General features: G+C 41.2%; 2 protein-coding genes across 4 annotated transcripts; one reads left to right on the top strand and one right to left on the bottom strand.

Moving 5' to 3' along the window:
* The first annotated feature begins 443 nt into the window (after positions 1–443).
* Positions 444–10,390, top strand: Nrg (Neuroglian). Of its 2 annotated transcripts, XM_011309315.1 has the most exons (7): positions 444–557; positions 1,467–1,543; positions 1,736–1,759; positions 2,123–2,255; positions 2,711–6,174; positions 6,559–6,651; positions 7,025–10,390. In XM_011309315.1, the coding sequence occupies exons 2-6, from the start codon at positions 1,483–1,485 to the stop codon at positions 6,648–6,650; spliced, it is 3,774 nt and encodes a 1,257-aa protein (XP_011307617.1). In that variant the 5' UTR covers positions 444–557; positions 1,467–1,482; the 3' UTR covers position 6,651; positions 7,025–10,390. The 2 variants fall into 2 exon arrangements, with proteins under 2 accessions (XP_011307617.1, XP_011307618.1); XM_011309316.1 differs by lacking the exon at positions 1,736–1,759.
* On the bottom strand, positions 9,969–14,534 carry mys (myospheroid). 2 transcript variants are annotated; one of them, XM_011309313.1, is made up of 3 exons: positions 14,376–14,534; positions 13,171–13,340; positions 9,969–13,085 (listed from the first exon to the last, which is right to left on the bottom strand). In XM_011309313.1, the coding sequence occupies exons 2-3, from the start codon at positions 13,333–13,335 to the stop codon at positions 10,731–10,733; spliced, it is 2,520 nt and encodes an 839-aa protein (XP_011307615.1). In that variant the 5' UTR covers positions 13,336–13,340; positions 14,376–14,534; the 3' UTR covers positions 9,969–10,730. The 2 variants fall into 2 exon arrangements, with proteins under 2 accessions (XP_011307615.1, XP_011307616.1); XM_011309314.1 differs by lacking the exon at positions 14,376–14,534 and adding an exon at positions 14,033–14,265.
* Between the last annotated feature and the right edge of the window lie 1,051 nt (positions 14,535–15,585).

Consider the following 15,585-nt stretch of genomic DNA (forward strand, 5'->3'; position numbering starts at 1 on the left):
AAACTCCACTCACCTATCGAATTTCCCCTCGAAAGAGCGCACTTTCCCGAATTCTTGAATCATCCCCCAAAAATCCCATTGACAGGTAAAAAAAAATTCCGTGAAATCGATGAAATAAAAAAAAAATCAATATATAATTCATCAATCATATATTTTTCCCCGAGGGTGTCACCTCTACGAGACCGATGCGCTGGAAAAATTGATAAAAAAAAACACATGTATCCTAATTTATGATTTTTACAGATTGCCGACTAATATTGTTTGCCAGGTCTGATCAGGGCTCGTTCGAAATAGTATCGGACGTTTTGAATGAAGAATTATGGCTGTGCATCCTCTCGACCAATGAGATCTCTCTTTTTCACGGGAGTGGGGGAGAATCATAAAATCGGCGCCTGCATGGCGTTCCCTCACGAACAAGTACTGTTCATGTAGATGTAGTACGGGATACCGTACGGTATTGAATGGCGAGACAGTGGTTTTTTCACAATGCCCTGGTGATGAACTGACACTCGAGTGTTTTAGTTTTTTATTAGAGGATATTAATTAGCGAAAATACGGTGAGTGATGATCACGGAGTTGTTAATTATTTTAATTTTCTTCTAGGGGTTGTAGAGGGTGAATTGTGACAAGTGGGGTCGATCAATGCTTCCCCTTCGGGTGTGCCCGTTCTATTCGCCAAGCCCTCAATCAATCCCTCGGATTTTCATTTCATTTGGCTTCTTCTTGTGGTTGACGAGGGATGAACTCATGATCGGGTTTGGAGCACTCAGGGTGTAATTCCTATTTTCGGCTGGTGCTGTCATATTTCTTGTATGGTGATATCATCCGGGGACTACCTGTTTCGTTGTGCGCGTGCGACACTCAATTACACAATCTATGTGGATATTATGTATTATATGGATCGCAATTGTCAATGGGATATCGGGGAATTCATTGGATGATGACCGAGATTATTGTACGAGATCTGGATTATTTTTCAAGGAACAGTTTTTATCATTGCGGTTGAATTTATTTGGGGTGGGTTTCGGTAATCACTCAAATATTTTTTCTGTCAGCAGCATCTTTTTTGGATGTGATTTAATTATCGAGTTAAAAAGGTCCTTTCGTATTTTATCATTTATTCAGTAAATTTTGTGATATTTGCGGTTGAAATTCGTTGGTATAGTTATGTCGAAATTGGAGAGAGGAAAAATTCAATTTATCTCAGTTTACTCCGGGATAGTATTCTTTGCAATTTGCTTACGTGTACTGAATAGTATCTGGAGCCGTTTCCAGGGGCAACCGACTGGCCGAAACAATTATCTGGAAGGTTTGAAGAAAGGAAATGAAAATGCGAAGAAATGTTTAATCGAAGGGCATGGGTGGGAGGCGAAGAGGAGAACCGCGAGGGGATTTTCTGTGTGTGATATTCAACGATCAATCGTTCATGTTCAAGTGAAGAATTATTTGTTATTGTGTTGTTGCAGAGCAATCCCAGAAACCATGACCATGAGGTGTTCATTATTTATTGTTGTGGCATCAGCGCTATACGCGTCTGCCTCAAGTGAGTGGATAAACTTGAATTTAATTTATGTCATTTAAATGATCGTGAGAGATGCGAATGAAAAAGAGAAATATCTCGATTTGATTTTTTTTTTACAGTTTAAATAATTGGGTGAATGGGAAATTACATTAACAATATGCGCCTGGTACATATTTTAATGGCAATTTTGTTTTTTTTTTCTGGGTTTTATAGTTCAATTTGCGGTGTATTTCCAAGGTGATGAGACTTGGTGACAGACAATTAGATTTTATTAACAATTTTTTGCTTTCTTCGTATCATTATTCTCCAAAACAATTCATTAGACTCATTTAATGTTGCTATGAATCACCTAGCTCATTGACTGTTTAATTGTTAATCATTAAAAAATCGTTCCATCGCTCAATCATTAATCGTTTGATTCTCAATAAATTTTTTATCAATGATATTTTTTATAACGAAACCTTGCCACTGTTTTATCATGATTAATATCTCATCACTGTCATTATCTCCTTGAGTGCCTTTTTATAGACAGAATTAATTGTTTGGTGTAGAAATTAAGACTTTTCTTAGGAATGTATTACAATGGCTCTTGAAATTTAGTTCAATCTCCACCGAGGATATCGAAACAACCACCGACTGATGAGCTCCTCTTTCAAGTGGCCCAGGCCAATCAGAATGAGAACGACAGACCTTTTCTAATTGAGTGCGAGGCGGAAGGCGAGCCAGCACCGACGTAAGTCCATTTCCTTTATTTCACCATCATCAGTCATAATTTGAATCGGGCTGGTTAATGCAGTTGAATGCTCGTTCGAGTTGGCTGGAGATGTGCAGTAAGACAACTGGGATTAATCAGTTGTATGACCTCATATACTCCCCCTCCTGGACCCCGGGGGCCCATAAAATTACTACACCCCACTCTTTTAAAATCCTGGTATATTGAAGGCAGACGTATCTGTTAATAACTGCATGAACGCACCATTCGAGTCCGATTAAATGTAGCCTCATTTTCAAACTCAGAAAAATCTTTGAAATGAAGAAAAGACAGTCGATGGTACGCCAATTATTTTTTTACAAATCGTCAATAAGAAATATGTTTCCCGAAATTTTTTATGCAATTATGCGATATGTTATGTTATGTCGTGACATAAAAATAAATCGATGAGATAAATTATTGGAATTCCTGAATAGCTACCGTTGGATAAAAAACGGTGAAGAATTCGACATCCAGCAGCACGAGGACCGGATAACGCAACAGCCAGGTCGAGGTACCCTGGTGATTTCACGACCACGTGACGAAGATCTCGGCCAATACCAGTGTTTTGCTGAGAATCAATGGGGTATAGCCACCTCGAATTCAGTATTCGCTCGAAAAGCGGAATTAAACTCCTTCAAGGACGAGGACCCGATGACCCTGACGGCCCAGGAAGGATCGCCCTTCAAGCTGACATGCAAACCACCCGAGGGCTGGCCAAAGCCAAACGTCTACTGGTTGATTCAGGACGCCGCGGGTATAATAAAATCCATCAACAACTCCCGCATGACACTGGACCCTGAGGGAAACCTCTGGTTCTCAAACGTCACTCGAGACGATGCCTCCGATGACTTTTACTATGCGTGTTCAATTTCCTCGGTGTATCGAAAAGAATACAAAGTGGGGAATCGATTTCTTCTCAACGTGATACCAAACGGGCCCTTGGCGATACTGAAAAAACACCCACCGGTCGCACAATACCTCTCGAAATCAAGTGAAGTGGCACTCAGGGGGAAAAAAGTGGAGCTCTTCTGCATCTTCGGTGGTACACCCCTACCTGAGACTGTCTGGAGGCAGAATGGATCGCGAATAAAGCCGAACGATCGAGTTACACATGGCAACTACGGCAAATCCCTTATAATTAAACATGTGGATTTTCACGATCAGGGAAAATACACTTGTGACGTTAGCAATGGCGTTGGAAAAAAGGCTAGTCACTCGATTGACTTGACAGTCGTGGCTGTACCCTTCTTCACCGTACAGCCTGAGATTCAGACAGCCGCTGAGGATGAGACCGTGAATTTTCAGTGTGAGGCGTCTGGAGTTCCCACACCAAAAATTGAATGGATTCACAATGGGAAACCGATTTCACAGGCACCTTACAATCCTCGTCGCAGAGTCGCTGGTACGAGAATTGTTATCGAAGGAGTGACTAAAAAGGACACTGGAAATTACGGTTGCAATGCCACTAATTCCCTTGGATATGTCTACAAGGATGTGTACGTGAATGTTCTGGCACTTGAGCCTGAGATAACGCAGCCACCGATGAACGAAGCCACAGTAGATGGCACCACAGTCACAATGACATGTAGAGTCTTCGGGGCGCCAAAACCCACCATCACGTGGAGAAAGGGAAGTCAAGAGGTGGGTGAAGGAAAATTCAGGATCCTGAATACTGGAGACTTGGAGATCATTAACGTGGACTTCAGGGATGCTGGGACGTACACCTGTCACGCGGCCAATAAATTTGGAAAGGTGGATGCATCGGCGAATCTAGTTGTGAAGGAGCACACGCGAATCACTCAGAAACCTGAAGACTACGAAGTTGCTGCTGGAGACACAGCGACATTCCGGTGTAATGCAGTGGCTGACTCATCACTCACACTGCAGATCGATTGGCTTAAGGATGACGAAGTAATTGACACCGAGAACGAGCCCAGACTCGTGGTGACCAATGACTTTTCTCTCTCAATATCGAAAACGACTGAGTCGGACTCTGGAATTTATTCGTGCCTAGCGAAAACCGAGATCGATGAGCAGAAGGCGCAGGCTACTCTGGTGGTTCAAGACGTGCCTGATGCACCAGTCCTCACGAGCAACGAGTGTTATGAGCGCCATGCAAGATTATCCTGGCAACCAAGGAAGGACAATCAAGCCCCCATCTTGCGTTATACTCTGCAGTACAATACATCTTTTACTCCAGACGCCTGGGAAACAGTGTGGGAGAATATCTCAGCCATTGACAGAACCTCCACCATTCCCATGTCCCCCTGGGCAAATTACACCTTCAGAATCATCGCCTGGAACAAAATTGGTGCCTCGATTCCCTCAGCTCACTCAACGGTCTGCAGGACTCAACCTGATTTCCCCCATAAAAATCCATCCAATGTCATGGGTAATGGCACAACACCCCAGAATCTCGTCGTCAGTTGGACAGTGATGCCTCAAGTGGAACATCATGCGCCTGGATTCATGTACAAGGTCTTCTACAGGAGGGATATACCTGGGGAGGAATGGCAGAGAGTTGATGTATGGAATTGGAAGGTCAATAGGTTTGAAGTGGATAATCAGCCGACGTATCAGAGGTATCAGATCAAGGTGGTGGCGCAGAATGAGATGGGTGAGTCCAGGGTGGTGCCTGAAATTGTGATTGGTTACTCTGGTGAGGACCAGCCGACGACAGCACCGGGTAATTTTACGGTGGAAGAGGTGAAATCCAGTACCACTGCTGTATTGTCGTGGTCTCGCGTACCTCTGGAATCGGTTAAAGGGGAGTTGAAAGGCTACAAGGTGCAGACGTGGACGGAGCGGGATGGGGAGGATGGCATGAGGGAGATTACGCTCGAGGGGGCTACTGGTACTCGCGCTATTATCGACAAGTTCGTGCCGTTCAGTAAGAACTTTGTGAGGATGTTTGTGTTCAATGGGAGGTTCAATGGTCCACCCTCTGAGACTCTGAGCTTTGATACACCTGAAGGAGTTCCTGGGACTATTCTCAGTCTCGATGCCTATCCCATGGGCTCCAGTGCAATGATGCTGAGGTGGACCAAGCCTGCTGAGCCCAATGGACGACTCACTGGGTACAGAATTTATTACGAAACAATCAATGGAACTGAGGTGGGAGCTCTTGTCGAACGACAACCCAGGGTACTCCAGCCTGATGCTGACTCTGCTAAAATCGCTGGACTCAATCACGACACGAAATATCGTATTCACGTCAGGGCGACTACCAATGCTGGAGAGGGTGTGGATTTTTATGTGGAGGAGAGCACCAGGGAGTCCAAGAAACCTGATGTACCCACGTTCAGGTGGGAAACGATACCCAAGGAGAATGGACTTGCCAATGTCAAGGTTGTCTGGCTGCCTGACAGGGCTGGATATCCTGGCAGCAGCTTCTTCGTTAATTATAAATTGCAGAATCAGGCGGTTGAGGATCGCACAGAGCCACAACTACTGAGCAATGAGATAGAGATCAAAGGGCTACGCAGTGGGGAAACCTATGAGATGAATGTCGTGGCAGTCGATGGAAAGTACATGACACCCAGCAAGTGGCAGCTTGTCGAGACCAGCAGCGAGGGACCTATCATTCAGCCCAAAGAGAATGTCGCTACTGCTGGCTGGTTTATTGGTATGATGCTGGCTATAGCATTCCTCTTAATGGTGCTGATTATTGTGTGCGTGATAAAACGCAATCGTGGTGGGAAATATGCCGTGCACGAACGCGAATTGGCAGCTGGAAGGGGTGACTACCCAGACGAGGGTGGATTCCATGAATATTCACAGCCCCTGGACACGAAATCGGCTGGGGGCCGTACCTCTGTCGCGTCATCGTCTCATCAGGATGGAAAACATCCGGAATCGGACACTGACTCCATGGCTGAGTATGGCGAGGGTGACACTGGTGAGTCTTCATCCAATTTCCATTCTGAATTCACTATTTGCTTTCTGGGGTAGGTTTTTTTTTTTTAAATAGTGCAGAAGCCCCACGCACTTAGTCTAGAGATTGTCTCAGATAACGTATCACCCTTGTTCTTTGGTTTACACTCATCATCATCCCTTTTATCATTGTATTATCATTGTATTCGCTATGACGTCATGACACGCGCAGAAAAAATCTAAAAGGCAGTACCTGCCCTATCTCCAAGCTATTCTCTTGGATTTCGATTTTTTTTTTAAGAGCGCAGGTCAATGACGTATACTTGTGGATATCATCTCATTTTTATTCATCCGTTATTGTTTTTGTTTACGTTTTTGTTTTTTTTTTCGTTACGTTGTAATGTAACAGAGGGCATGAATGAAGATGGATCGTTCATTGGTCAGTACGGGAGGCAGAAGAAGCCGGAGCCCAATTCTCAGGCATTCGCTACGTTGGTTTGAGGTAGGTGACAAGGAAAATAAAATTCTGGAGATCAGACTCCAGTTCCTATAAATTACGAGAGTAAAGTTGCCGAGTTAATAAAATCAGCCGTTGAATTATTCAAGTGAATTTTCAGTATCCATCGGGTTTTAATGAATATCTCGAAATTTGAGGGACAGGAAATTTTTTTGAATGATCTTCTAAAAAATCGACGTGTTGCATTTTATTCATTTTTTTCATTTCATCATGTCTCATGGGAATAATTATCGAATGATTGGATATTGAATAATGAGTGATTGGAGGAGTGAATTGATGGGAAATCGAGAAGTTTAGACGTTTCCAAATGGAAAATCGAGGATAATTGTAATTTTTGGATAAAACATTACCTCCACAGGGCGTTTCACGGAAGATGGATCATTTATCGGGCAGTACGGACCAAAGAATCGCCCCGATGGAACTCCATCTCTCCAAGCTGGTACGATGGCGACGTACGTCTAATGAATGACAAAAAAAAAATACTAAAAACCCAGTGAGTTGAAGTCCAAGACTTCAACGCGAGTTCATGCCCAAGAATGGGAAGCATTCTTACCTGCCGATACTGCAGCTAATTATTAAAAAATACTACACCTTGCGCCGGGCGCAATGTCCACTTCTTACTGCCAATTAGAATTTTTCCTTTATTTTCGGGTTTTATACGTTTGATCACCAAATTGACTGAAATTCAGAATCTCACGATTTACGAGAGAAAATGATTCAAGACTATTATAAACTCGAAATTGTCACGACATATCGTTCATCAACGACTCAACAGATATTTTGTCTAACGAAAAACAACAGTTTATTGACTGTTTATTTTTCATTAACAATCGTAACGATAGTCCATCCACCATTTACCCACAAAATTTAATTTCGTTAGTTATAAAACCCAAAGGCATTAGATGTTTTTTTCTTAGTGGGCTATTTACAGAGGGAGAATAATTCGTGAGAGCTAAAGTCGTATTAGAGAATATTATCGCATCACCGGATGCTTTTTTTCGAAGCCTTAAAATTATAATCATCGTCCAGATTAATCACTCATTCCAGTCATGAAAAATATCGTATTTACCTGATTGGAATGGATAATTAAGGCTGTATGCTTGTGCATTAATTATTTCAAACCGATTTTTTCGATTTTATTCGGCCTAGATTAATTAGCTTAAACAGGGTAACACGCGTTACGTTTTTCCTATTGACTATGAAAGTTAAAAAAATGAGTTGGCTTGGCAGTCTGGCTCCTCGACTGAAGTTAAATTATTTCCTCTATTCTGTTCGACTATTGGTGAGGCGAAATGGTCAATGTCGTAATTGAAGTGCTCGGGATAAATATAAAAAATTTAATACACTAAAGATTCTATTAACTGCTATTAATATTGAATTTGTAATAATTAATACGAATTTTCAACTGGACGAGGACGAAAGCTGTGACGTGTCCCAGAAATTCAGAAATAAATTAATGACAAATTGCCGAGAATACACGTCGCTGGTTCGATCCGCAAGTCATGGCGTAATGTTTTCTTTACTTTTTTTATAAAAATCTCGCGATTGGAGTAATACAAGACTTTTAATATTGATCAGAGAAAGAGAGAGCAACAGCAAATTAATATTCATTCGTTAACTGAGTGTCGCTGGGTGTTGCTTTTTCTGTGAGAACACGCTTACGTCGATTATCCATTTACTATTACTATTTAATTTTCTTGATTATTTACTTTGGCACGCCATTACTAGAGTAGAATAATTAATAATAAAGGACTATTTAATATATTGAATCATTGAATATATATAGAATATATTATATGAGTTAGTGTTAGATTTTCGAGAGAAAGTGACACGAGAGCAGCTATTATATTAGAATTATTGCATATGTATCTATCATTGATTCGCACCAAATGACACGTAGATTTACGTTGAGTTGCGATGGGTTTTTTTTCTTTGATTTATTTTTTTTGTTTTGTGTATAGGAGATGCTAGAGAAAAAGAAAAAAATGGGCTCGAAGAAAACTCATTGGACGCGAGAGTTATTGAGGTCAATCGGCGAATTATTTCGTGTATTTTTCTATGATATGAAGACGCATAGAATAATTGACTAGTAAATATTTACCCAGTCAACCCCCCGAAAATCATCTGGAATCTCAGTCTAGATAAAAGCTACTCCGCGTAAACTTCCAGTATTTATTTGAATTCGATACGTTAGTTACTTATGACATTTATTTTCTATAATTTTAAGGCTTCCCTTGAGTGTTGCGTTGTAAAAATTCCTTCTTTGAACGGTTAATCAAAGTTCAGAACAATAAATTTATGAGATAATTAGAGTCGTTGCCAATTAGTCATTGAGGAGAGTGAACTTTTGCAATGGAATATCTCAATGCTATCCATGTCTGCATTTTATGCTAAATAAGAAGAAATAAAAATGGTAAAACGGTACTCAAGCGATATTTTGTATGAAATAGTAGATGAAACTGCCTGTGTTCGATTTGTCATTAATTTTCATTCATTGTGATTCAACTCGGGAGGAATAATCATTCATTGGAACGAATTATTTGTCTGGAGCAATAGGTAATAGACAATTTATATGATCGGTATTATTTTAATTCATGAAGTTATCGAGACAAATTGGCGAACGATGCTATTCATGTTGATACGAATGGTTGTAATGATCTTAAAAATATGTACACCGATAGAATAAGAGAGAAACATTTTTTGTTCCCTCCCTGAAAACACAGGGGACAGTTGCACCATTTTTATTAGTATGGTTGACACTTTCTGTTGTTTTCTACCGAGATACGAGGACAGTTAGGTGACTATAGAATTTTGTATTAAAAAATTATTCAAGTCAAAGGGACTGTACATCATAAATGGCATGACATCATTTTTACCCTGCGTTGTTAGAGTTCTGAGATGACTCTATTCATTTTTTTTTATTGAATTTAGTTGACGAGGTATTGTCGATCTTTAATAACGTGCATTCCATCATACGTCCATGTAACATCTCCCATGTCAATAAAAGAATTGAAAAAAAAATCTCCGCTATTTTTCGTTCCATTTCCTGCCTTTGAAAATTCATTTTACATGGATGAAATAAATATAAGCAATTTGTGTACTGTTAATATAAATATATTTTTCCACGTAATCTCCATCGAGAGATCAAATTATGCGGGAGTTGCCAGAATTCACGCACTATTTCGCAATGAATTTTTGATCGCACTCTCTTGGGTTTTCATTTACAATCAACAAGTTGTAGATATCGTAATACGGACATCATTTTTCAAAGTCTCGGGGTCAATTGACAAATATTGGCATCGATTGGACAATTGTTCAGTAAAAAAAGACAAATAGTTAAGAGTTTGTAGAGTATAAAATTAAAACGCCATAAAATGCATGTTTTGATGATGTTTCTTTGAAAAATACAATTAATTCTAAATAATGACGATGAATTTGGAAGTTGCATGATAGTTATCCCTAGAATACATTATTTCGGAAGATATAATTTGGATTGCACAGTTATTTGTTATTGATCAGTCAAATGCTGATGAACAATACGAGAAAAATGCGGTTGTTGGGTCATCGCAATATTCTCAAAACCATGTGCGAATAATCCTTTTAAAAAATCACTCAATATGATTAACAATTACCTAGTGTATCGTAGAAGGCACTTCCTGTTCAATAAAACGAGAAGAGTCACGGCACAAAATAATCGAAGAGCTGTCTTAACAATTAAGAGAGATTAAATAACTAATAATTAAGTGAGAACCAAATATCCTGTGCCCTGACAAAGAAATCTATTTCTTCCGATCTGGCTCTCATACCCCATAGACTTAACCGCAGTCTAAGTAATATGGCAGTACAATAATAAACGTAAAAATAAAAATTCATTGCCCCTATTAATTACGTTAGTTAGATTAATCATTTTAATATTTAAATAGTATTTTTGTTTCGTTTCTTTTCGTAATACAAGACTAACATTCGCATAGAGACTCGTCACAGAGTAAAACATTTTTCACTCGAACTGGATAATAATCCAATTGTTCATCTTAGATTCATTATTTAATAGACTCACTCATTCTTCATTTACCAGCGTAGGTAGGATTTTTAAATGTCGATGTGGCTTGCTTGTAAATTGGATTCTCCCCCGTGTCCCACTTGGCCATCATCCTCTCCTTCTCAAACTTGGCGAACTCCCTCCTATCATGAATAGTAGTAACCATTTTCCATAGCAGCAGAAAAGCCAGACCAATGAAAACAATGGCAGCAATCACCCCAAGAATAATGCCAGGGACAAAAATAGTGGGAGGGCACTCCCTCTCCTTTTGCGCCTCAATAATCAAACAATTCTCCTCATTATAATAATACTTGAAATGGTTCTTACAGTCCTGTTCATCGACGAACATGCAGGCCTCCTCGTCCTTATCAATATCAATCTGCACGGTCTCAACCCCATAAATATTCTTGTACCCCTTGGTGATATTGCACACGTTGTAACACTCCTCCTTCGTCATATTTCCAGTCTCATGGACGACACACTGAACACAGGGTCTGAGCTCCTCGCACAAGCTGGCACACGAGGGGCATTTGTTGCAGTACTTGCCAGAGTACCTGATATCCCCCTCCTGATGACACTTGCACTCACCGCAAATGCAATCCCCATGATCAGAGCAATACTTTCCAGAATTTGGTGCCATGCACGTCTCCTTGGAAGTCTTGCAGCTGCAGCTGTCGCCCTCCCATCCAGGATCGCAGGCACAATTGCCACATTCACACCTGCCATGGCCAGAACAGAGAATTCCCTTGTTCCTCTCGCAAGAGAAATTATCACACTCGCAATAACGACCTGAGAAAACCTCCCCAGAGTCACCTCGTCTGTGACAAATGCACTGGCCACACTCGCAGTCACCCCTACCCGAGCAATCAGGCTTGGAATCATCAGGTCTGCAGGCATTCGTTTCGTTGACGTAATGAGGAGTATTATCGTGCTTCGAGCACTGACAAGCATTCCCAAACACTCCATCATCGCAATCACAAATGCCGCAGGCGAGGGTACCCCTTCCATTGCACGATGGTGATTGTGGCTGGTACATGGCTCCTGAATGCTCGCACTCACAGTCACAAATCATCTCCAGGTTGACTGTAAGTGTTTCGTTGATACCCACTGGATAAATCTCAAACGTCTGCTTCCACTGGGTCCTATTGGCTGGACAGGCCACCACCTCAATCACTGCAGTGAATTGCACGACGTTGCCAACCTTGAGGCCATCGCACTTGGAAGTCTCAATCTCAGGCCCTCCGAGGCACTTGGAGTAATACCTCACTTTTATCATACTGCTCGCAGTGTCTTTCATCTCTACAGAGCTCGAGATCTTGTCGTACTGCTCTCGAATCAACGATACGATATTACTGGAGTCGTTTAAAAGTTTTCCAGCGAACGAGCCTTCGACGTGTTTTGTGAGTCTTTTGTAGATTCCTATCTGTTCCTCTGTGACTGCCCAAATGATGTTGATGGCGTTTTGCTTGACCTTGAGATTTATCTGAGAGATGCTGGGATAGTCCTGGAGGGAGGAGTGGGTGTATAGGCCAGTGCGATCAAGGTGGCACTCACCGTCGTTCGGTTTTATGATGCCACCTAGCTTGCCATCACCTGCGTAGTGAAAACCAGCATCAGTGGAGAACACAAGGAGTCTTCTGGCCTTCTCTCTCCAACCAATTTCTCTTCTGCAAACGATTGCCTGCATTATCGCATCGAAACCGCCTTCTGGTGCGTCCAGATTCCCTGACACCTCGGCGTTGCTCACGAGGCTCGCGAAGGCACTTGTGTCTGTGGAGAGGGTCATCACATTCCTATAACCATAGGGCGCTGCACAATCCTTGCAGGGGGCTAGCAACGACTTGGGCATTGTGTTCACGTAGGGCATCACCACTTTGTCCACGAAACTTCCAAAGCCCAGACGAAAGTTGCTCGTTATTTTACTCATTTCCGAGACCAACAGCTGCCCCAGCGCGGAAAGCTTCTTCTGATCGTCCTCCATGGATTTTGAGAGGTCCATCAAGTAGTAGAGGTCCACTGGGTAATCCTCCGCTTGAGAGTATGAGAAAGTCATTCTGTAGGCTTCGTTTATACGCAGTTTTAGGTTTACTTCTTGGGGCCAGAGCTGCACTGCTTCTTGTTTCGAAGATGAGGATGAGGATGAGGAAGATGAGGAGGAAGAGGAAGAGGAAGAGGAAGAGGAAGAGGAAGACCAGGAGCCGGATTCTGAGATTGAACCACCGCTCATCGAACCTCCACTCGTTATAAAACCACCTTTTGTCAGGTTCTTGTACCGGATCATGCTGAAGACGTTGTCCGGGTTTATCGTGAACTCCTCGCTGCAAGCCTCGAGGATCTTCGGATTCTGGTTCGGCCGGAAGCAACGGTTCTCCGCGAAATTCTGGGTCAATGAGAAATACAAAAATAATGGGGAATGTGTAATTTCTAAAATTAATTTGCTATCACAGCAATAAAGGACGACTTACTGGTTGTGCACACCAAGCGCACGTGGAGGTCCGTATGCACTCATGACATTTTAATTTACTAAAACATGGATTGGATCCTGATGACTCCGAGCTGGAGTAATCGCTGGCAACTCCAAGGGCGCATATCACCAGGGATATCGCCAGGGAGATCGGTAAGCTGCCCATAGTCCCTGAAAGGCAAATGATTAATTTTTTGGGAGAGCAGTGTCAGAAATTGGAATATTATTATCTAAAAATATTGTCTCATTGTAGAATTGGGGACGCGTTTCACGTATATGCGATGTTTGGGAGGCTTTGCAGCCTCTGCTATTGACTCTGCCTGCTATTATTAAATTACTGACTCAGTTTTCTTGGCACCCACTGATTCAACTTTCCTTGTACATCATATATAAGCAAGTTTTATCAAGAAGAATTTTCCCCTTATCAACTGAGATGTTTCTTATCCTCGAACTTCTCGGCTCTCATTCTTAGAACAAACTGAATGATGATAAATAAAAATTCGAATGCCTCCCAACTATTTTGGTCTTGTATTCACTCACTGAATTACTTCGGCTACTTTACAGATTTCACAGCTTTAATAATAAAAATCCTCGTATTCAACCCCCAAGTCGTAGTTTAGAAAAAAAAAAACGGATGTTTTGGTTCTCATGAGGGTTGACCCGATAATAAACAAAGGAAATGAAATGTCAGATAACGAGCAAAACAATGTCCGAAGGAAAAAATGTAATAAAGTGTAACGGAAACGTGTGCAGATGGTTTTTTGGAGGGATCTTGGTGAAAGTTGTGGAGGATAATATTGACGAATAATTTCGAATTTTGAATGGACGAGAAGTGCACTAGGTGCGGTCGAGAACCAGCTCACCCACGCTTCTTTCCGACGCCCTCGGTGTTACCAAACACCGTTCCAAGTTTCGTATGACAATCACAAAAAAAAGCTTGTGTCCATTAATGGTCCGATCCGATGACAATGGCAAAAAAAGTCGTTTCTGTTTGGCGTGAATCAGACACGACGATTGATGATGCACCTCGACATATTCGATACAGTATTATTACTAATGATGAATGGGAAGAGGGAGAAATGTCGTCATGGTTATTTTCGTTTCACTCCTTAGCGCACCCCAAAATCATCGACGTCACTTTATCGTTAACACCTGGCGAGAAGACTCAATTGCATTGAATAATCGAAGACAATTGCAATTCCTTACTTTTGATAATCAGGAGGATAGATTCTTCACAGGTACAGCATTACAACACTCACTGATCGCGATCGTTGATTTTTTTTTAATCGTTTTGGTGGGATTACCGTAAAAGGTAAGCCGCAATTCAGTGAATACTCTGGACTATCCGATCGACTGCCGACGATGTCACAGGGAACCCAGAGAAGAGAGATTGTAGGGGAGATGCAAAGAGGATTGACTGAAGTAGAGGCTCAGTTCTGGGGGTTTGAGCGACCCCAGTAGCATCGTAGTACTGCACCCCAAGAGAGGGAGGGCGCCACACGCAATGCTGGGGTGTTTTTTTTTTATTAACCAAGTTTTTATTGCAATGCTGGGGTGTTCATCAAGTCGACGGGGTGAATTTTATTTTCTGCGGTATGAATGCTTTTTGTTTTTCAATTGTTTAACTGAAATTTAGCCGACTGTAGAACGTGCGGAAGGGGGAAACCACATCTTGTGGAATTTCAATGGAAAAAAAAATTCAATGTATTGAAGATATACCACTAATGAAATAATATTTTTATAATATGCGAGTTGTCTAGTTGGTAACGCGCTTGACTGGCACGCGAACCGCTCGGGTTCGATACCAGCATCATTAATTTTTTTTTTTCAAAATAATTCTAATTTTTATTTTTTGTTAATGGCTAATCAATGGAAATATCGTTTAAAAACTGAATTTTTGAAAATCGAGAAGATATCCAGTGAAATTGAAAAATTAGAAATTTTTTAAAACGATACTTTTGCAAAATATATACTCCTAATGAAATTATAAAATTGCAATAGTGCGTTATCCTAGTGGTAACGTGCTCGACTAGCACGCCGACGGCCCGGGTTCGATCCCGCCGTCATTCATTTTTTTTTTTTAAATAATTCCAATTTTTTCTGTAGGTAGGTATTCACTGCAATTGAAAAATTCGAAATTTTTGAAAAAGTATCAGGGTAACATGACAATCGAGGAGCTATTCACTGAAATTTTCACTGAAAGTGAAAAATTCGAAATTTTTGAAAAAGTATCAGGAGAACATGACAATCGAGGAGCTATTCACTGAAATTTTCACTGAAAGTGAAAAATTCGAAATTTTTGCAAAAGTATCAGGATAACATGACAATCGAGGAGCTCTTCACTGAAATTTTCACTGAAAGTGAAAAATTCGAAATTTTTGTAAAAGTATCAGGAGAACATGACAATCGAGGAGCT

The sequence above is a fragment of the Fopius arisanus genome, unplaced genomic scaffold (genome assembly GCF_000806365.1).
Source record: "Fopius arisanus strain USDA-PBARC FA_bdor unplaced genomic scaffold, ASM80636v1 scaffold00066, whole genome shotgun sequence".
NCBI classification, from domain to species: domain Eukaryota; kingdom Metazoa; phylum Arthropoda; class Insecta; order Hymenoptera; family Braconidae; genus Fopius; species Fopius arisanus.

Excerpts from the sequence above, each read along its gene's own strand:
- mys (XM_011309313.1), bottom strand. The coding sequence starts at position 13,335 with ATGGGCAGCTTACCGATCTCCCTGGCGATATCCCTGGTGATATGCGCC. Across the intron at positions 13,086-13,170 it reads GCGCTTGGTGTGCACAACCA|AATTTCGCGGAGAACCGTTG; the intron begins GTAAGTCGTCCT and ends TCATTGACCCAG.
- Nrg (XM_011309315.1), top strand. The coding sequence starts at position 1,483 with ATGACCATGAGGTGTTCATTATTTATTGTTGTGGCATCAGCGCTATAC. Across the intron at positions 2,256-2,710 it reads GAAGGCGAGCCAGCACCGAC|CTACCGTTGGATAAAAAACG; the intron begins GTAAGTCCATTT and ends ATTCCTGAATAG. Across the intron at positions 6,175-6,558 it reads GTATGGCGAGGGTGACACTG|AGGGCATGAATGAAGATGGA; the intron begins GTGAGTCTTCAT and ends GTAATGTAACAG.